We start from the raw sequence: 20,030 nt of genomic DNA on the forward strand, positions 1-20,030 counted from the left end.
ATCCAATGATACACAAATTACTCGTCGGACACTAAACAAACAAAAATACACTATAGAACATCTCACGTGTACTGTAGAAATATTTCAAAATACACCAGAACATGAATAATTTTTAAAAAAAATCAGAATACATAATGAAACATTGAACAATACTTTAAAAACGATCCAGAATAAACCTACCGGCTATAACACCTCATGAAATAGAAGGAATGAAGAATAAATTAAAGATGAAAATAAATGAAGAAAAGTTAATTAGAATCAGTAAATAAAAAGGAAGAAAAAAATGAAAACATAGAATGGAAATGAAAAGACGAAGAAAAATCATGTATTATAGTAAAATAAAAAGGAAACGGGAAAGAAAAAAGAAATAGGAAAAAACAAAAAAGAATACTCGTAACAGGCTTTCGAGATGGACCTTCCTGCTGGGTTGTGCAGTGGTCAAGGCCTGCTTTACGTGACCGAAATGGGCTAAAAGAATCTACCGCTGGGATACATACAAGAGGGTGAAAGACGTGGTGGAGGAACGCTTCCCTCCTAGGAGTCTTCGCCTATGCTCTGGTCCAAAAGGCAAAGCAAACATATGTTTTGATTTTTGACGTGTTTAAACGCCTGCAAGTGGAGGTCGTTGAACCTCAACTCGGACGAATTCGGGTTCTTCGTTTCCTAACTTGCTTTGACTTCTGCTTCCAGTGAATGTCAAAGTCAATTCATTGGAAGGTTTAAATGGTGTGATCAAACGGGACCAAGTTGGAATTTGAACGAGACCTCAATACTAGTCCTACAGTGCTACTGCCCAACTGCACCCCCATTATTTTTTATATTTTTATGTTGTATACTCCCTCCGTCCAGGAGAGAATGCAACTATGAGATCCGTGCCAGTCAAACTAATTCAAGTTTGATCAAATTTATAGTAAATAGTATTAATGTTTATATCTCCAAATAAATTTATTATGAAAATATATCATATAATGAATTCAATGATACTTATCTTGTATCGTAAGTGTTAGTATTTTTTTATATAAATTTAGTCAAAATTCAAACTGTGTAACTTCTCAAAAAAAATGAGAATTGCATTCTTTCGTGGAAGAAGGAAGTATAAATCGTAAATAAAAGGGAAATCGGCCCAATGGACTGAGCGAAGGGCGAAAGAGTGGTACACGGCGACGGGCCTTCTATAAATTCTCGTCTCCATTCGTCTTCCAGCCTCAAGCAACCCCACAAGGCCACAACTCATCGAGCTTCCCCTCCGGACCATTAGGACTCAGGAGCAGAGCGGAGAGAGGGCAGATCTCAGCGAAGCCACCACCGACGCCATGTGCTACCAGGTGAAGTGCGGCACCTGCGGCAAGCCCACGTGGGCGGGGTGCGGCCGCCACGTCGCGTCGGTGCACGCGCAGATCCCCGAGGGCCAGCACTGCGCCTGCCGCAACTGGCCCGGCGTCGCCCCCGCCCCCGCCCCCGCCCCGGCCGTCGGTGTCGAGAAGAAGGCCGCCGGCGCCGCTGACGACGATGTTGGGAAGGCCTCCGGCACCACCGCCGCTTCCGCTCCCGCGGAAGGCGGCGCTGCGCAGTGAGATTCGCGTCGCGTGGTGTTCTGTTCCCCGACGATCTCGATCGATGATCGAAACCCGCCGTGTCGATCGAACGAACGTGTGGTCGTCGTGCTACCAGCGATTGTATCCAGTCGTAACGCTTCTCGTGTTGCGTGGTCTAATTTCGTATTGTAATTAATACTGTCCTCGCTTTGGTGACGATGGACCAAATAAATGTCTCATTCTTCACAATTGTGTTACCAGAGGGTGTTTATGTGGTCGCTCCTAAAATGTATGTCACATTAAATATTTAAATACTAATAAGGAACATTAAATATAGATTAATTATAAAACCAATTATATAGATGGAGGCTAATTTACGAGACGATTTTTTAAGCCTGATTAATCTGTTATTAGCATATGTTTACTGTATCACCACGTTGTTAAATCATGGACTAATTATGCTTAAAAGATCCGTCTCGCAAATTAGTCGCAAATTATGTTATTAGTTTCGTAATTAGTCTATATTTAATACTCCATGCATGTGTCCAAATATTCGATGTGATATGAATTTTAGGAGAACCAAACAGGGCCTTACACCGTAACACGCAATCTGTAGCAGTTCTTTCCCCCACCCCTCTCTCTTTTTACACTCTTTCGCTGTATTCACTTGTGTCGTTGACTTGTTTTTTTTTTTTTTTTTTTGCCTTGTTGACTTGTTGTATGCGTGTTATACTGGAAGGCTTAATTGAGAGACACAGACTAAAATAGAACAGTTTTGGCCAGTCTCCCTAGAGGTTTTCCCAGAGTTATATGTCTTAGTATATTAATAAAGAGAGATGATTAAAGTTTTATAGAAATAAAATAAGTATTTAAGGATGAAACTACTCTTCAAATTATAAGATGTTCTGTCTTTTTTAGATACATTGCTTTTACTATCTAGATAGTGTATATCTAGATCCATAGTAAAAGTCATGTATTTAGAAAAGACAAAACATCTTATAATTTATAATGAGAGTATTAAAATCGATATAAAACTCCCACTGAAATCCCCTGCTCGAACCCCATGTGTGGCACAAAATTTACGTGCTAGTGCTACGAAACACTAACATGTTGTAGATCTGATCTAACATCGGCTAGGTCTAACCGAAAAAATGTCAGGTCAAATTTTTTTGCCCAAGCTAGACCTTACCACTGACGGCGGGTCAACTTGGATTGTTTCTTGGAGTTTTTCAGGTTTTCCTAGTTTGGGTAAGGCTTTTTCAAGTTAAATTGGCTCATAAGTCAAAAGTTATGACATGTGTCTGATCCGATGCACTGGCGGGTCAGGTTGGATTGGTTTCTTTTTTTGGTTGGTTGGACCGGGTGGTCTAATAACATGAGGCATACATAAGTTCTTTGACACATTGATAATAGGGGTTGATGTGTTGAGCTAATCCTTACAAGTACATTGTTCATTGTGAAGTTTGGACAACATCTTATCTGAAGAATTGATATAATAAGCTGTTTTATTCCACATACATAAGTTATTCATCAAAATGCTTACAGGTAATTAGTTTGCTAATTTAGATGCCGCCACTGTCGCTGCCTCTCCTCACCCACATCTTGTATAGTACTATCGCTCGTTGCAACAACAAAAATAAATCCATCCACTTAATTGCTAAATCTAATTCGACTATTTGAGTTACCGTCGTAACAACGGACAGTTGTTTAGTCCCTTCCTGGTAAAAGTCCCTGCTTTGGGTTGAAATCTTTGACGGCAAGCCGCGACCTGGCAGATATCATCTTCTTCGTGCACGGTGACGGCGTCCTGAGCCGTGGCTTCGTGCGACCGCGAAACTGCTGCCAGTTTGGTCACACGCATTTTGTTCCAAAAGGATGGAAGCACGTGTTTTGAGTTGTCGACACGTTTTCGACGTTTGCTTCTGATGGTGGAGGTCGCCGGCCGGACTTTCAACTTGAATGGGCTCAGTTTTTTCCCAGGCCCCTTCTTTCTCTGTCCAAAGACTTCGATCGGATCAGTCATCGCAGGACGGACCGTTTCTCTTCGAAGGTCAACGCACTTAGATTACTACATGCATAAGCCAAATATTGGTTGGCTACTTGGGTGAGGAAAGCGATGAGTTGCTTCTTGCTTGGTGCCTTGGATTCGGATCCTCTACTCCGGCTTTGCATGTGCATCCATTTGTCCAAGAACTTGGTGTCGTTGCATTTTGTTTTGTTGAAATTGAAACTCATGTGACAGCATAGGCCAGCCGGATCGGTATCCTTCCCTAGGCCCCCCCGCCCCCAGCATCGGTTTCGCAGGTCAAACCAAAAGGAACGAATTGTCAAACGGACCACGCCAACTCGACTCGCCAAGGAAGAAAGGAACGGCTGCGAGTGTATAAACAATCAGCTCTCCTTCGAGGCCCAGACATCGCCCACATCGATCCAGATTTCCTCAGATAACTCCGCTTCGAGAAGGAGCTGCAGGCTGCAGTGCAGCGGCTGTCTAGTGGCGATTTGCAAAAATAGGACTCACAGTATTGGTCGTTTATAGATTTGACAATGTATCTATCAGCCTGTTCGGTTGGCTGGTTCGTATCGTTGCTGGTTCGTGAAGAAGTACTGCTGGCTGGTTTATGTAAAAGAAAAATACTGTTCCGACTAAAAATTTACGATCGTTTATGATAAGCCACAGCTAAACAAACAGGCTGTATATTGATCACTTACATCACCTGAGTGTGCAGCAAGTCCACGTGGGCGGGCTGCGGCCGCCACGTCGCCTCCGTGCACCGCCAGATCCCCGACGGCCAGCACTGCGCCTGCGGCGACTGGCCGGGCGTCGCCTCGGCCGGCGGCAAGGTGGCCGCAGCCAACGGTGATGGCGCCGCCGCGGAGGGGTCTTCATCCACCTCTACCTGCACCATCCTGTGATTTGCTGGTGTGTGACTGTGTCCGTTTATATTTGTCATTTTGCTGTGTCGCGCTCACTCGCGCTATGTAATTTAGCTTTGAAAAAGATTAATAATGGACAATTAGTTCTCTTCTACCACCGATGCCGCGTCGCTGTTTCCAGCGGCTCTCCAGCTCACCTCACCAGATACAGAAGTAGGTACAGTGCTGAAGAAACAAGGCAAAGGGGAACATAACCAGAGAAGCCAGCCTGAACGTTTGAAGAACCAATCAATTGAAAAGGAATAACCTGAAAAGACATTCAAACATCATTTGACACGTCAAAATTTCTAGCCTTGCAAACGGGTGGTATACGTATACTCCCTTCCATTTCTGTGCATCTTCCTCTCCCTGTACGCGCTATCAATAATATTTGCTATACTGGTAACTGTGTGTGGTTTGTCGACCTTGAATTTACATGGGCGGATAAAGGAACATGCTATACTGGTAACTCTCTCTTCTGCGGTCTCAAAACGGACCCAAGTGATCTCACCGCGTTGCGTAACCGACTAACCGGGAGCCCATCCAGCGTCGGGTGGGAGAGGCCACTCTTGAGCTCGTCGTCGGGGCTTTCCTTGCGGCTTGATTCTCCCGAACTGCCGCTTCCGTCTTCGTCTCTGCCGGCAGTGCTGTGAACTCCTTCCAAAGGTACGTCGTCGGTGTCATGGAACTGAAAGTAGGCAGAATGAAGGCGTCGATGAAGGTCCTCCATTGTACCTGATTGCTGATCTTCCTTGTCCATGTCAATCAAATTCTGTGCGTGACCAGCAGCCAATATTCGAGTCAGAGTGATTCGTAGCTAGACAAGTGATTTGAACCAAATCACAGTTGAGAGCATAGAAAAAATGTAAACTAGCAACAAGTTCTAAGGGTATGTTTGGTTCCTTTGCCAACTTATACGGATTTCTTGCCCTTGCAAGACTAGGCTAGTGCAGCCAAGAGAACCAAACACGCCTGGAATTTATTCTTCTGAATCCTTCAATTGTTTACATTTGCAAAATACAAACTATTAAAGATTTAAAGAGATAAGCTTCAAAAAAAAAGATTTAAAGAGATTGCACCAACCTGTGCAGGGAAAGTCTTGAATAACGGGAGATGACGCTTTCTGCAATACTGGTTGAATAGAAGAGTAAAGATGATAAGAGGGACAGTGAAGCCAGCAGCTACAGGGGATTCTTTAAGGCCAAATACACCAAGACAGATGATCTGAGTGAGGATTAGAGAGAATATGGTAGTATTGTGCGCAATTGGCCAATATAGACCGCCTGTGTCGTATTTTGTGCAGTAAACATTGAGGAACTGAAAAGGAAGACATCGCAAACTCATTAGCTCAAAGCAGCACAGAAGACTGTTCTTTAACAAATTTTATTCTGTTAAAACATAAATAAATTCACAAATGAGTAATGGCAAAACCAAAGGTTTGAACTACTTTCTTCACTACAAATTAATAAATCGAATAACAAAAAAATGTTTAGCTAATAGGAAACTATTTCCTTCTGTTTGGCTACAACTTACATGCAGAATATTATAAGAATAATAACAGAGATCATGAAACTCAAAGAATCTGTCAATTTCCAGGCTTACATGTGGTTAAAGAGAATTTGTTAGACAGCAAAGCATGACAGTCTAATTTTTCAATATTCTCCTGATTATAGTGGTACCTACGCATAAATTGTGCATATCGACTTTAGAGCAGAATTTTTCGTCAAAAAAAAACTTTAGAGCAGAACTTTTACCCCAACATTCTCACCTGGTTGCGGTAGACGACATAGCCAAGACAAAAGTACAGCAGTAAAAAGGGCAAGATTAGAGGTGCTAGTACAGAGCATGTGAAACCCAACAGTCCACACAATAGAACTTTTGGCACTTCAGTGTGATAGGGAAATGAATAAAGAAGATCGCTATCTTCCTTCATTCTCAGAAGATATCTTCTTGCAAAGTTCCATGTAAGACTAAAGAGTTGCATAAGTTCTGATGATAGACTAGCCCATCCTGAAGTAAGAACATAGGTCGTAAAGAATGTAGCCTGAAATGGAAATAAATTTTTCAGAAAGCAGCGCTGAGCTACTGAAGAGAACTCAATACAATACAAACATCGTACATCTATTACATGATTAATAATGCACATATAACAAACAAACATGTCATTTACCTGCACAGGTACTGCTTTAGCAAGCTGCATAGGAATGTCCTTTGGGCTTGATAAAGCATTCAGTTGGCTAATTGCTGAACCCGATAAGACATTAACAAAGAAGACATTCCAAATGGTGAAGTATAATACTTTACAGCAGGCACTTTTCTTTCTTTCACTGTGAGAGATAGGCCCTTCTAAAGTAGAAAATAGCATCATGGTTGGGGGGACAGTATATAAAAATATTTGCAAGATGACACTGGGAAGATATCCAGTTATTAGCTGGGTCATGTATTTCCTGCAAAGAAATAATAATCAGTACATGTTGCTGAAACGATGAATAAAACACAGAAGTACAATGCCAGAATGGAAGGCTAGAAGTGCTAATCATCATCCTAGACGATAAATTGAGCCATTTTGAATATGGTGTGCAATGTATACTAATATAAGTGAAGAAAACCACATCTATAACAAGACTAAAAGAGGTGATGTCTTTTTCTTTTCTTTTAGAAAATAAGATTCGAGTTGTAAGTGTTTATGTAACTTACTTTTCCAATATCCCTCTCAGAAAAGGGAGCCTTTGCTGCAGCTGCTCCAGCTGAGTTAAACCTTGTATAAATGTCACTGGTATAAGGAATAAAAACATGAAAACAATAGACCCCAGAAGTGTGACTATGTGCCGAATCCAGAGTTGCTTGTAGGGTAACCAAAGATTAGACCAATATATGTCATCACGCTCTGGAGCCAAAGTAGTGACCCATCTCATAGGGTTCGATGTCTGCAGAATTTTGGCTACAACTAGCGCTGCATACCGAGTTTTGAAAAATACAATAGCAGCACCACATTCCTGTGTTCAGATCCACATAAATAAACTAATTATTACTAATCAGGAGTAATTTATTAAGAATAGTAAAAAATCATGACTGTTGCTAGTTTGACCTCATCAGGTAAGCTCGAGCTTGAATCATTCACATCAGACTTTTCGCTCTCTTGCTCGTAATCGCTGGGCAACAACTGGAATGAATTAGAAGACGCTCCACAAAAGCAGCATTGAAATGTGATGGGTCTGCATCTCTGATCAACTGTCGCACTCTTGAAATGTCTGAACTTCCTGTAAACCTTCTTTGCGCCACTCTGTAAATAAGAACAAATTAGTACTCCAAACAGGAATAACATAAGGAAGATGCAGTGACACTGTTTATCTGAAGATTTCAGCTAATTCCATCTTCAGATAAGCGACCGAAGTACCTAGCATCACTATACCATAAATTTCAGTTGTTTGCGAATTTCATTCATGCTACAGCCTCCGCCTCATGAATATTAAAATTTGAATTTCGCGCATTATAACTACCCGTAAAAAGACAATAGCAGCTACAATTGTAGATCATAAGAGCAAATTTGGCAGATACCAAATTTGCATCACTGTAATGTGATTTATAGATAAATTATCTTTAGACCGACACACCCATAAGTAACAACATTACTTCAGGACTCTCACTAGGAGCAGCCAGCAGCGTTACATTTCCTAAAAAAGAATAATTTTGTTATTTAACATGATTTGTATAATGTTTATGACTATAGGCATTTCTTACCACTATCTTCTGAACTTTCCCAACTTTGTAAACGACTTGATGAGATAGGTAACTTGATGCATGGTACTTGGTAAAGAAACTTTCAACTGTCCTGCTGAATGATTCTGTACTTGATTTTGGAATTCCTCGGACAAGTACAGTAAAATGGCTAGGATTGCTTGTTGCTCGAGAAATGTGATATAACCTCAGCCGGGCAATGTGCTTGTACTCCTAGAGAAACAACACCAAATATTTAAGTTTCTTATCATTACGTAATAGAACACTACTTAACAAATTTTAATGGCTAAACTAAACTACTTGAGCTTACCAAGTATATAAGAATGCAAGCTACAGCAGAGATGATGTACAGCACGACGCAATGGACCCAAAGCCTGTGGTTATAACTAGCATGTCAAAAAAAAAATCCAAGGGGATGTATATTTAAAAAAAAAACGTATGCATTCAGTGGACAGTACAAAATGTAATGGCAAATCTAGATAGCTGAGACATTTAATAACAAGTAACAAGTGCTTACAAATTTGTAATCAACAGGAAATAAAATATATAAGGTTTTATACATAATTACTGAACTTAACCACCTTATAACCAGGTCAGATAAGTTTTACTACTTACCATCTTGATCTTTCTTCCACATTTCCTATTGTAAATGTCTCTAATGATGCTGACGGAATCCGGACATGATGCATATCTTGTCCAAAATAATTCAGTGGAAGGATTCCAAATATACAAAGAATGGCGGCTAAGGAGAAGATGCGTATGCTGTTGAAAATAAAATGCATTAGCTTGTATATTGTGAATAGAAAGAATTGAAAAACTGCAGGAACACAATCAGGTAGGACGTGAAAGTAGCATTTTCTGAGGTTTTGTTATGTCCTTCACCTCCTACCAAGGCTAAAAGTTTCTTTCCCTTTCAGTTGGAACATAAATGTTTAAAATACAGTTATATAAGAGAAATAGCCCACACATTCACCATGAACGATGGAAAGAGTTCTTGTGCCATAGAAGTGACTAGAGTAAACTGCATCAAATATACTTGAATAATAGCTAAGTTTACCGAATCTAGCATGTCATAGGAATTGTTTAATTCTTTCAACTTCCAGACCATCTAATACAATATTGGACCGTGACAAGATTGATGATACAAGATAAATTTTACGTTCAAAAAAATGATACAAGATATACTGGATGACACTAAGCTGAGAAGACAAGATTTACAACCCATCATTGATAAGATCATTAAAAGAATTTCTGGGTGGAAAGGTAGGCTTTTGTCCTATGCAGGCAGGCTGACTTTGCTCAAAGCCTGTTTGGCAAGTATCCCAATTTATTTGCTTTCTGTCATTAAGTTCCCAAGATGGGCGATTGACGTGATCAATTCTCAAATGGTTCATTTCTTATGGAATGACAGCGTTGACCATCATAGGTATCATTTAGCTAATTGGCAGTTGGTCTCACAGAAAAAAGAGGTGGGAGGCCTAGGTATTCCTGATATGAGGAGTCTCAACCTAGCTTTACTAGGATCTTGGATCTTTAGGTACCAGTTGAACAATAATGCTATCTGGAAGAACATAGTTGATTTCAAGTATAAAACCGAAGATCCTAATGTGTTTTGCTGCCCAAATGTTGGTACATCACCTTTCTGGAAAGGGGTACTATGGGCCATGCAAGCTGCTCATATGGGCATCAACCATCAAGTGGGTTATTGGTGATGGTAGGAAGATTAGGTTTTGTGAGGACTTGTGGATAGGCAACACCAGTTTAGCTATTGCATATTGGCCTCTATATTATTAATGAGCAGCATGGTAAAACTGTTCATGAGGTCTGGGATGGGGAAAATCTGATGTTAACTTTTAGAAGGAATGTGTCAGCTAATACTATGAACCTTTGGTGGGAATTGTGTAATCTGGTTGAGTCAACCTCCCTCTCTGAAGAGGAAGATCATATTCTATGGAGCTCTGCGTCGACAGGTAAATATTCAGTGCAGTCTCTGTATGCAGTGGTTAACCACAGGGGCGTTGTCCCGCAGTTTGTGAGTTCAGTTTGGAAGATTACCATTCCACCAAGGGTGCAATTCTTTCTTTGGCTGTTGTCTAAGAACAGGGTATTAACAAGAGATAACCTTGCCAAACGCAGGGGAGTTAGTGACCCTTCTTGCATGTTTTGTAATGATCATGAGTCGATTAATCATCTCTTCTTTGAATGTTGTGTAGCTAGAAATATTTGTTAGTCGCTGAATTCTTACTCTTGGTAGGAGAATTCTTACTCTCATCGAGAGAGGATGACACTAGGAGTTGGGGCAATTTTCTTGTCTATTTCTCACACAAGCTCACACAAATGTCATACCAACCTAAGGGGTTGGGGTTACATATTTATAGGCTGTGAGCCAGCCAAGCATATGCCAAAATGCTAGTCTAAGATGCTAATATGCTGTCCTAGCTAAGATGCTGTCCTCTAGTCTAAGATGCTGTCCTCTAAGATGCTGTCCTCTAGTCTAAGATGCTGTCCTAAAAACAGAAAAACAGCCACAAGGACCATGTGAGCAGCACAACCCCACAAAGACCAGCCACACATGAGACTTATCCATCATTCTCCCCCTAAGTCTTGTGCGTCGTCTTATGGGAGAGTTGAACCATCCCGGTCCTGGAGCAGAGCTCAAGGAACTTGATCCTCCCAAGGGGCTTGGTGAGCAGGTCCGCAAGCTGGTCCTTGATGTTGATGTAGCTCGCCTTGATGCTCCCTTCCTCCAAACAGCCTCGGATGAAGTGGTACCTCACCCGGATGTGCTTGCTGCGTTCGTGGAACACGGGGTTCTTTGCCAGGGCCAGAGCGGATTTGCTGTCCACCATAAGCTCCACCGCTCTAGTGTCTCTGCCGAGGAGATCACCAAGCAGTCGAGTGAGCCAGAGCGCCTGAGTCGAAGCGGTGGAGGCCGCTATGTACTCGGCCTCGCAGCTGGACAGGGCCACCACCTGCTGCTTGACCGACTGCCAGCTAACGAGGCACTTGCCGAGGAAGAAGAGGATCCCGCTCGTGCTCTTGCTGGTGTCGATGTCGCCGGCGTGGTCGCTGTCGTTGTACCCGACGAAGTGTGCCGCCCCAGGGCACCTCGGGTAGTAGAGGCCGTGGTCGAGAGTCCCCGCAACGTAGCGGATGATCCTCTTCACAGCCTGCTGGTGCTCCGTCGTCGGTCGCTGCATGAACCGACTAACGTAGCCAACGGAGAATACCAAGTCCGGCCGTGTGTGGGCGAGGTAGCGAAGGCTCCCCACAAGACGCCGGTACTACGTAGCGTCCACCTCCTCCGTCGTGCTATCGCGGCTCAGCTTCAACCTCTCCTCCATCGGAGTGAGAGCTGGGTTGCAGCCGGTGAGCCCAGCTAGCTCAATGACACGCTTGGCATAGGCGGTCTGTCGAAGCGTGATCCTAGAGTCATCCTGGTGCACCTCAATTCCCAAGTAGAAGGAGAGAGACCCCAGGTCACTCATCTGGAAGGTGGCCTTCATCTCTTCCTTGAATGCCGCCACCTCCGCATCCTTGGTGCCGGTGATCACCAAGTCGTCGACGTAGATACCCACCAGCAGGGCATTTCCTCCATTGCCCCGTCAGTAGATGGCCGCCTCGTGCGGGCTTTGCTCGAAGCCCATCCCCTTTAGCGTGGAATCCAACTTGGCATTCCACGCCCTCGGTGCCTGCCGCAAGCCATAGAGGGCCTTGCACAGGCGGAGCACCTTGCCCTCCTTGCCGGGGATCGCAAATCCCGGCGGCTGGTGCACGTAGACCTCCTCCTTTAAGTCGCCGTTAAGGAACGCCGACTTGACGTCCATGTGATGAATACGCCAGCCCTCCTGGGCAGCTAGCGCAAGGAGGAGTCGCACGGACTCCATCCGTGCCACGGGAGCAAAGGCGTCGTCGAAGTCGACCCCCTCCTGCTGCACGAAACCTCGTGCCACCAAGCGAGCCTTGTGCTTGACGATGGCACCGGCTTCATCCCTCTTCAGCTTGTACACCCACTTAAGGGTGATCGCGCGATGACCACGAGGAGGGTCAGCAAGCTCCTAGGTGCGGTTCTTCTCAACCGCATCCATCTCCAACTGCATTGCGGCGTGCCATGCCGCGTGTCTCTCGGCCTCTGCAAACGACCGAGGCTCTCCGTCGTCACATGCAAGGTGCAACTGCGCCTCCAGGTCATGAGGCACCGGTCCCGGCACCGGCTGGTCGCCGAAAAGGTTCTCCATCGTACGGTACCGCAACCGCTCGCCGTCGTGGTATGCGTCGACGCGCTCCTCGTCGTGAGAGAGCGGAGTAGCGAGCTCAACCGGGCCATGCTCGACAAGAGCTGGTGGTGGAGTAGACGTGCCCGGAGTGGTGCCTGTCGGTGCTGGAGTGCGTGGTGTGGCCGGCTGTGATGGAGCCGGCGAAGAACTCATCGCAGCCGAGGTCCTGGCTGGAGAGCATGGTGCTGTCGGAGTAGCAGGCGCCGGGGTCGGTGGAGGCTCGGGGACTGGGGTAGACGCGCTCGCCGAAGAAGAGCCGCCTACTCTCCCAGCTTCCTCGAAGTGGACGTACTCGACAGAGAAGTCGTCGTACGTCGGAGCCGAGCCGTCGTCCACCGCCTTGTCCCACACCCATCCTCGCCCTTCGTCGAACACAACGTCGAGCGTCGTGCGCACACGCTGTGTCTTCGGGTCGAGGATGCGGTAGGCCTTCGAGCCCTCTGCGTAGCCGATGAACACTCCCAGAGTGCTACTGTCGTCGAGCTTGCTGATGTGGCCAAGCTCCTTGGCGAACGCGAGGCAGCCGAAGACCCGCAAGTGGGAGACCGCCGGCTTACGCCCATGCCAAGCCTCGTACGGCGTCCTGCCGTCGAGCGCCTTGGTAGGAGAGCGGTTGAGGATGTAGACGGCCGTCACCACCGCCTCTCCCCAGAAGACAGCCAGCATCCCCCTCTGCTTGAGGAGGGCCCGAGCCATCCCCACAACCGTCTGGTTGCGCCGCTCGACAACGCCATTGTGCTGCGGGCTGTACGGCGCGGAGTAGTGGCGCTAAATGCCCTCGTCAGCGCAGTACGACGCGAATTCAACCGCCGTGAATTCGCCGCCATTGTCGATGCACAGCACGCGCAGCTTGCGGCTGCAGTCCGCCTCCGCAGCAGCCTGCGCGCGCCTGATGGCGTCCGCAGCCTCCCTTGCTGCCGAGGACCATCACCCACATGTAGCGGGAGAAGTCGTCGACGAGCAGCAGGAAGTCCCTTGCTGCCGAGGACCATCACCCACATGTAGCGGGAGAAGTCGTCGACGAGCAGCAGGAAGTAGCGTCGTCCTCCCGGTGTGGCCGGTGTCACCGGGCCACACAAGTCCCCGTGCACAAGCTCGAGCCTCTCCTTGGCTCGAAAGCTAGCCCGCTGTGGAAAGGGGAGTCGCCTCTGCTTCGTCAACACACAGACGTCGCAGAGCTGCTCCACATGGTCGAGGCACGGCAGGCCTCGCACCATCTCCATGGCACTGAGCCGCTTCAGGGCCTCAAAGTGAAGGTGCCCGAAACGCTCGTGCCACTGCCACGCCTCGTCGTCTCGACGAGCAGCGAGACAGAGGGGTCGTGCCACCTGCACGTTAAGGACGTAGAGTCGATTTGCGCTTCTGGATACCTTGGCAAGAAGGCGACGACGACGATCCCAAATCCTCATGACTCCGTCCTCAACCACCACGCCGAACCGTTCTCATCCAGCTGTCCCAAGCTGATGATGGAGTTCCTCAACGCGGGGATGTAGTAGACTCCGGTGAGCAGCCTGTGCTCACCAGGCACGGCGGTGAAGATGATGGAGCCGACGCCCTTGATCTCCACGCCGGAGGCATCCCCAAACTTGACGGAGCCTCGGACGCTAGAGTCAAGCTCAGTGAAGAACTCCCGTCGACCGGTCATGTGATGGGTGGCGCCGGTGTCGAGGCACCACCCGTCAGTCTTGTCGTTGCCGGAGCTGTCGTCGAGGAGGGCGTGTGCTTTTGGCTCGTCAAGGTGGAGGAGAGCCGCTGCGGCCGGTGCCGCTAGAGGTAGCTCGATGCTGGCATGTGCCATGAACAGAGCCGGCTCCTCCTCCGCCTGTGCGACGTGGGCCTGGCCGCGTCGTGGCTGTCGATAGTCCTTGGCCCAATGGCCGAGCTGGCCGCAGTTGCGGCAGGCGTCGTCCCGTGCCGGCTTGTGCCTGCCGGCGGCGCCGCCCTGGGCGCCTCCGCGGGCATCACCCTCGGCACGTCCTCGTGCCCCGGCCTGGGCGTCTCTGCGCGCCTTGCGTGGCTTGCCACGCTTGCGGCCGCCTGTCGCGGAAGAAGGCTCCCCCTTCTTCCGGTCACCTTGGCTGGCAAGCCACTGCTCCCGAGTGAGAAGGAGCTTCCCGCCAGTGGTGATGGGCCCCGAGAGAGACTGTGGCTCATCGCTGTCGACGACCTTGAGGCGACCTATCGCCTCCTCGATCGACATCGTGGAGAGATCCAGCAGGGACTCGATCGAGCGAGCCATCTGCTTGTACTTCTCGGGGACGCAGCGAAAGAGCTTTTTAACAGCTCTCTCCTCGCCGTAGGTGTCATCGCCGAACTGCACCATCTTCTGCAACAGAGTGTTGAGACGGAGAGCAAAGTCATCAACGTCCTCACCTGGCTTGAAGGCCAGGTTCTCCCACTCCTTGCGAAGTGCCTGCAATGTGGACTTGCGGGCGCGGTCGCTGCCGATGCGTGCCGCAGCGATGGCGTCCCAAGCCTCCTTGGCAGTCCGCTTGTTGGTAAGCGAGAACTGCATCTCGGGCGGGACTGCAGCGATGAGGGCATCCAGCGCTCATCGATCTAGGTCGTAGTCGACGTCGCCGTATCGGACTGCCTCCCACATGTGCCGCACCTGGAGCTTTACTCTCATCACGCAGCCCACTCGACGTAGTTGGTCTTGGTGAGGGTAGGTCACCCACCGCCGGGACCGACGTCCCTGACAACAGCCTGGAGCCCGTGGTAAGCACGGTACCGATTCGGGGAGAGAGAGCCACGCTGCCTGTGAAGGCCGCGCTCTCCATCGACCCGTCGGTACCGATCCGGGGAGAGAGAGCCACGCTGCCTGTGAAGGCCGCGCTCTCCATCGACCCGTCCGCCACCGTTGCCGTGCGCGCCTCCTCCAGGAGCGCCGCCGCCGTGCGCACCTCCTCCAGGAGCGCCACCGGCGCGTCCGCGCCTGTCTGGGCTGCCGCCGCGCTCGTGGGCGTGCGCGGCTGCCCCAGGAGCGCCACCGCCGTGTGCGCCTCCTCCAGGAGCGCCGCCAGCGCGTCCGCACCTGTCTGGGCTGCCGTCACGCTCGTGGGCGTGCGCGGCTGTCCACTGCGCCGCCCGCGCTCGCGCTGCCTCCCTCTCTAGCAGCTCGAGATCTGCGTCGGCAGTGTCGTCAGCGGAAATGGAGCTGCCGATGCTGCCGCGCAGAGCCTCGACCTTCGCTGCCGCCGCACGCGCTGCATTCGCCGCCGCCGCTGCTTCCGCCTCCGCTCTGGCTGCTGCCGGCTCCGCCGCTGCCAGCCTCGACGCCCTTGCCGCCGCTGCAGCGGTCTCTGCCGCCGCTCGCTCGCGTTCCTCTGCCGCGGCAAGTTCGGCCTCCTGCCGACGCCGCGTGCTCGAGGCGACCGAGCGCTGAGACTGCCCTGCGGACATGACGCGCTACCAGGGGGCTGCTGCGTGGGGAGAGGGCTGCTTCAGACGAGCTGGGAGAGGAGTGAACAGGAGCGGCCGGAGGAGCTGCTGCTGCCAACAGCTGGGGCTGTTGTGGGGCTGGGAGAGAAGATGAGCAAGAGATGCTCAGGCTACAGGATAATACGGCTCTGATACCAGTTGTTAGTCGCTGAATTCTCACTTTTGGTAGTAGGAGAATTCTTACTCTCATCGAGAGAAGATGACACTAGGAGTTGGGGCAATTTTCTTATCTATTTCTCACACAAGCTCACACAAATGCCATACCAACCTGAGGGGTTGGGGTTACATATTTATAGGCTGCTAGCCAGCCAAGCATATGCCAAGATGCTAGTCTAAGATGCTAATATGTTGTCCTAGCTAAGATGTTGTCCTCTAGTCTAAGATGCTGTCCTCTAAGATGATGTCCTCTAGCCTAAGATGCTGTCCTAAAAACAGAAAAACAGCCACAAGGACCATGTGAGCAGCATAACCCCACAAAAACCAGCCACACATGAGACTTATCCATCAATATTTGGCTGACTATCTCTGAAGTGTTGGGTCATAATCTGGGTCACTGTTTTGAATCTGTTGCCAGATTTTGTATTGCAAATAAGCGACACATGCTTACCAACATTATTTCATCGTCTGTTCTTTGGTCTCTATGGAAACTAAGAAATGAAATGTATTTTCAGGGGATTACATGGATAGAGTCGGGAAGAGTTCTGTTCAGGATCGTCAAGATGGTGAAAAGATGGATACCAATGTTCAAGCCGGAGATTGGACTGCAAGTGGAGGATATAGCACAACAACTGGAGATCATAGCAAGCTCACCACCTCAACTGCAGTGGAGGGACTCGACAGAGACAAGATTATCATCAGAGTCGGAGCCATCGGGTGTTCAGCCTTCAGTCTCAACAAGTGTAGCTTCGGGTCTGTCTGATGTGCATTTAGATGTCTCGAGTCAAACTTGTTTCAGTGTTAAGGCCATGAGGCCATGAATTGGGCGGGCGCGCCTGTACGCAGATGTTGTTAAACTTTCTGGCTTTTACTAATACAAAAGCGGGGTATATCCCTTTTCTCTAAAAAAAATTACGTTAAAAAAAATGATACAAGATATACTGGATGACACATTAAGCAAACTACCATGTGAAATAGTTATGATATTTAATGTTATTGTTATATTTGTGTATTATAGTTTTTCTCTGTTATTATGTTTTATTTAATTTCCCCAAGTAACGTCAATCTCTGATTTTTCTCCATATAACTTTATTCACAAGCAGTCTCAAAACGCAATGCAGTTTGAAAGCCACATTAAGGTGCTTGTCATTATAAAGTAACAATAAACCTTCTAGACCAAAATATAAGCTGACAGATTCAGGTAACACAAACACAAACAGCTCAAAATCTTGGCAGCAACTTTTAACAGTAACAGAAACTGAAGAAGCACGTGTATACTAGAAGTTTTATTTAATTTCCCAAAGTCACATCAATTTCTGTTTTTTCTTCTATTCACAATTAAAGGCAAAAAGCAATGCAGTTTGATAGGCACATTACTAGTGGGCTTGTCATTATCAAAGTAACATAGCAAACCTTGTAGACCAAAATACAAACTGATAAATTCAAGTAACACAAAAGAACAGCTTAAAATGTTGGCAGCAACTTTTAACAGTAACCAGAAACAAAAGAAGCACACGTTAAAGTAAAAATGCAGGTACCTGAATACTAGAATTCTATTGAAAACAACAGCATCCAACCCAGCAGTAGCTAAGATTTCTTCCTCTGTGCACCGCAGACTTTTCACAATCCAGCTAGGGGATGGGACAAATCTCTCCAAGATAAAAGCATCACGGAGCCGGTTGTGCTCCTCAGCAATCCTTCTCCCAAAATAGACCTTAACATTTTGTGGCTGCTTCCTTAGAATGGAGTACAGTGACAGAAAAAGTACACAGAGACCAATGTTGATTCCAGCAGAGGTCAGGAGACCGCCAACTTTCATGTCTTTCTAAAACACGTATATGAGATCCAACAATCCTGTCATCGAAATGTGGATCATGTCAGTGCCTGCAGGAACAGAGTAATAGTTGACATGTCACATATATAGAAGTCATACAGGAATGAACTGTTAATTTCATATATATATACAACTGGTTTTACTTCTATCAGTTCAGTATTTGTTAGTTCTGAAATAATGCAATCACTTTTATTGATTTATTAAAAACACAGTAGAAAAAGAGTTGTAACATTGATCAAAGGCAAGATGGTTCACCCTCTGTATAGAACTAGAGCAAAAGTGTCAAACTAACTTCTGCAGTGAGATTTGCAAGAAGTTGACTGCATCCTAGAAAAGCACAGAATGGAATATCGGACAGTGTTCCCAGAAGACAAAAAGAATCTGAAGAGCAAAGGCAAGATGGTTCATCCTCTGTATAGAACTAGAGCAAAAGTGTTAAACTATTCTGCAGTGAGATTTGCAAGAAGTTGACTGCATCATAGAAAAGTACAGAATGGAATATCTGACAGTGTTCCGAGAAGACATGAAGAATCTGAAGAGCAGGGCTTTGTCAGTTTGTGCCAGAAAGGACAAAAAGAAAATTCCTCTCGTCCGCTGTTAAAAAGAAAGTTGCAGCACCTAAAAGGCCCACTTGAGATTTCACAAGACTCGCTCAGTAACTGCAATTATAAATCCAGTTATGTTTCTCTCCCAAACGCTCAACTGAAAACAGTTAATTAAACGACTAGAAAGCCATGTTTGGGTGTTCGCACTTAACCCCTAAGGCACGTGATATTCAAAATCACGTTAGAACAGATCAAGTTAGAACAGCCGATCGTCTACTCCAGAATACTTAACCCCTAAGGCACGTGATTATTCAAAATCAAACACATCGAGATCACAATCACCGTCCCGTCCAATTTACGCTGGCAGATATGCATTACTAGCAAGCAAAATCTCGAACCGAGAACATTAATAAACAAGCATAATGCCAATGGTGTTCACACTTTACTCTCGCTCCCCGCGAAGTCAAACCAATCGTAATCTCAACTTCTCGACGGCACCAAGCCACCAAGAGAGAAGCAGACTTACCCCTTAGCCCCTTACAATGGTTCCCCCAGGCAGAAACCTGAATCCAACAATGCCGCCCGAACTCGACTCCCGCAAAAACCCTACACATCCATCGAGGACCCAAAAAAAAAAGTCAGAGAAACTCACGGAGCAGAGCAAACAAGGCGATCACCTCTAGTGGGGTCGAGCGGCGGGCGGCGGCAAGGCGCTGCCGATGGCAATGAACTGACGAGGAAGGCAGGCGATCGAAGTGGAGAGAGGCACGGCACGGCACGGAGGACGATCGGGCTGGGGGTTGGGCGCTGGGGGAGGGGAGCGATGGTTATAGCAGTAGGGAGTAGTTGGCGATCGGGATTGGTCTGGTGGGCGTGGGTGGGATCGGATTTGGAAGTTTCGATCGGAAGGAAAGGATGATGGCATGGAGGTTGGATGGATGGGCCTGCGGGTCAGTTCGGTCAGACGAGAAGAAAAGGAAAGTGGCGCTTGGATTGGAATGGCCAATGAAGTGAATGGGGTGCGCCCGCCCGAGCGCAGCGAGTCTGTCTGGGAGTCAAAATGCTCCCACTCCCACGGGGAAAAAAAAAGGTGCAGGGAGGGACCATTGATCCGGCCACCTCCTCCTATGCCCGTGTGTATCAGGCATTGGATAAAGAGAGAGGGAAATCAATCAGGTCAGCAATGTGAAAAGCGAACACTCTCTCTCGTACTGTCAACAGAGCACTTGCTCTGAGTTTTTAATCCCTCGAACAGATCATGAAAATATGTACAGCTGGTATAGCCAGATATCCAGATTAAATATACAAGAAAGATTTGCTGATAAAATATAGATTTAATAATAAGATATACCTTCCGGGATGATACCGCCCAGAATTTCATTGGTCGCTATGGTCTGCCGGATTGGTTGCGTCGCCGGTGCCCTGAACCTTTGGCTGGTCTGTGTCGGCAGGATGGTTCACCCGGCAAATACCCAGATTAAATATATAATTAAAAAAGCTGTGCTGATAAATATAAATTTAAGGCTATGGCATTAGCACCAGGTGCATTCCTTGGACATGTTTGGGACCAATAATTTTGTGCTAGAAA

General features: G+C 47.3%; 2 protein-coding genes across 8 annotated transcripts; one reads left to right on the forward strand and one right to left on the reverse strand.

The window, feature by feature from the left end:
- Positions 1-1,184: 1,184 nt before the first annotated feature.
- LOC136472947 (uncharacterized) lies at positions 1,185-1,846 on the forward strand. Its single transcript, XM_066470648.1, has one exon. It carries the CDS (start codon positions 1,314-1,316, stop codon positions 1,572-1,574), a length of 261 nt encoding a protein of 86 aa, XP_066326745.1. The 5' UTR covers positions 1,185-1,313; the 3' UTR covers positions 1,575-1,846.
- Positions 1,847-4,431: 2,585 nt separating this feature from the next.
- LOC136472955 (CSC1-like protein RXW8) lies at positions 4,432-19,385 on the reverse strand. Of its 7 annotated transcripts, XM_066470665.1 has the most exons (13): positions 19,120-19,385; positions 18,969-19,048; positions 18,153-18,556; positions 17,602-17,947; positions 8,805-8,951; positions 8,500-8,575; positions 8,193-8,402; positions 7,540-7,734; positions 7,149-7,447; positions 6,622-6,898; positions 6,220-6,495; positions 5,535-5,768; positions 4,432-5,223 (listed from the first exon to the last, which is right to left on the reverse strand). In XM_066470665.1, exons 4-13 carry the CDS (start codon positions 17,880-17,882, stop codon positions 4,909-4,911), a joined length of 2,310 nt encoding a protein of 769 aa, XP_066326762.1. In that variant the 5' UTR covers positions 17,883-17,947; positions 18,153-18,556; positions 18,969-19,048; positions 19,120-19,385; the 3' UTR covers positions 4,432-4,908. The 7 variants fall into 7 exon arrangements, with proteins under 7 accessions (XP_066326762.1, XP_066326784.1, XP_066326770.1 ...); XM_066470687.1 differs by lacking the exon at positions 18,969-19,048; XM_066470673.1 differs by lacking the exon at positions 18,153-18,556 and having other exon boundaries at positions 17,602-17,917.
- Between the last annotated feature and the right edge of the window lie 645 nt (positions 19,386-20,030).

The sequence above is a fragment of the Miscanthus floridulus genome, chromosome 1 (genome assembly GCF_019320115.1).
Source record: "Miscanthus floridulus cultivar M001 chromosome 1, ASM1932011v1, whole genome shotgun sequence".
Classification (NCBI taxonomy): Eukaryota; Viridiplantae; Streptophyta; class Magnoliopsida; order Poales; family Poaceae; genus Miscanthus; species Miscanthus floridulus.

What these genes read in the sequence shown, in the direction of transcription:
- LOC136472947 (XM_066470648.1), top strand. Translation starts at nt 1,314, where the DNA reads ATGTGCTACCAGGTGAAGTGCGGCACCTGCGGCAAGCCCACGTGGGCG.
- LOC136472955 (XM_066470680.1), bottom strand. Translation starts at nt 17,882, where the DNA reads ATGAAAGTTGGCGGTCTCCTGACCTCTGCTGGAATCAACATTGGTCTC. An exon ending in AATAGAATTCTAGTATTCAG is followed by an intron (nt 8,952 to 17,601) that starts GTACCTGCATTT and finishes TATTTTCAACAG; the next exon opens with CATACGCATCTTCTCCTTAG. An exon ending in GCTCGAGCTTACCTGATGAG is followed by an intron (nt 7,448 to 7,539) that starts GTCAAACTAGCA and finishes ATCTGAACACAG; the next exon opens with GAATGTGGTGCTGCTATTGT.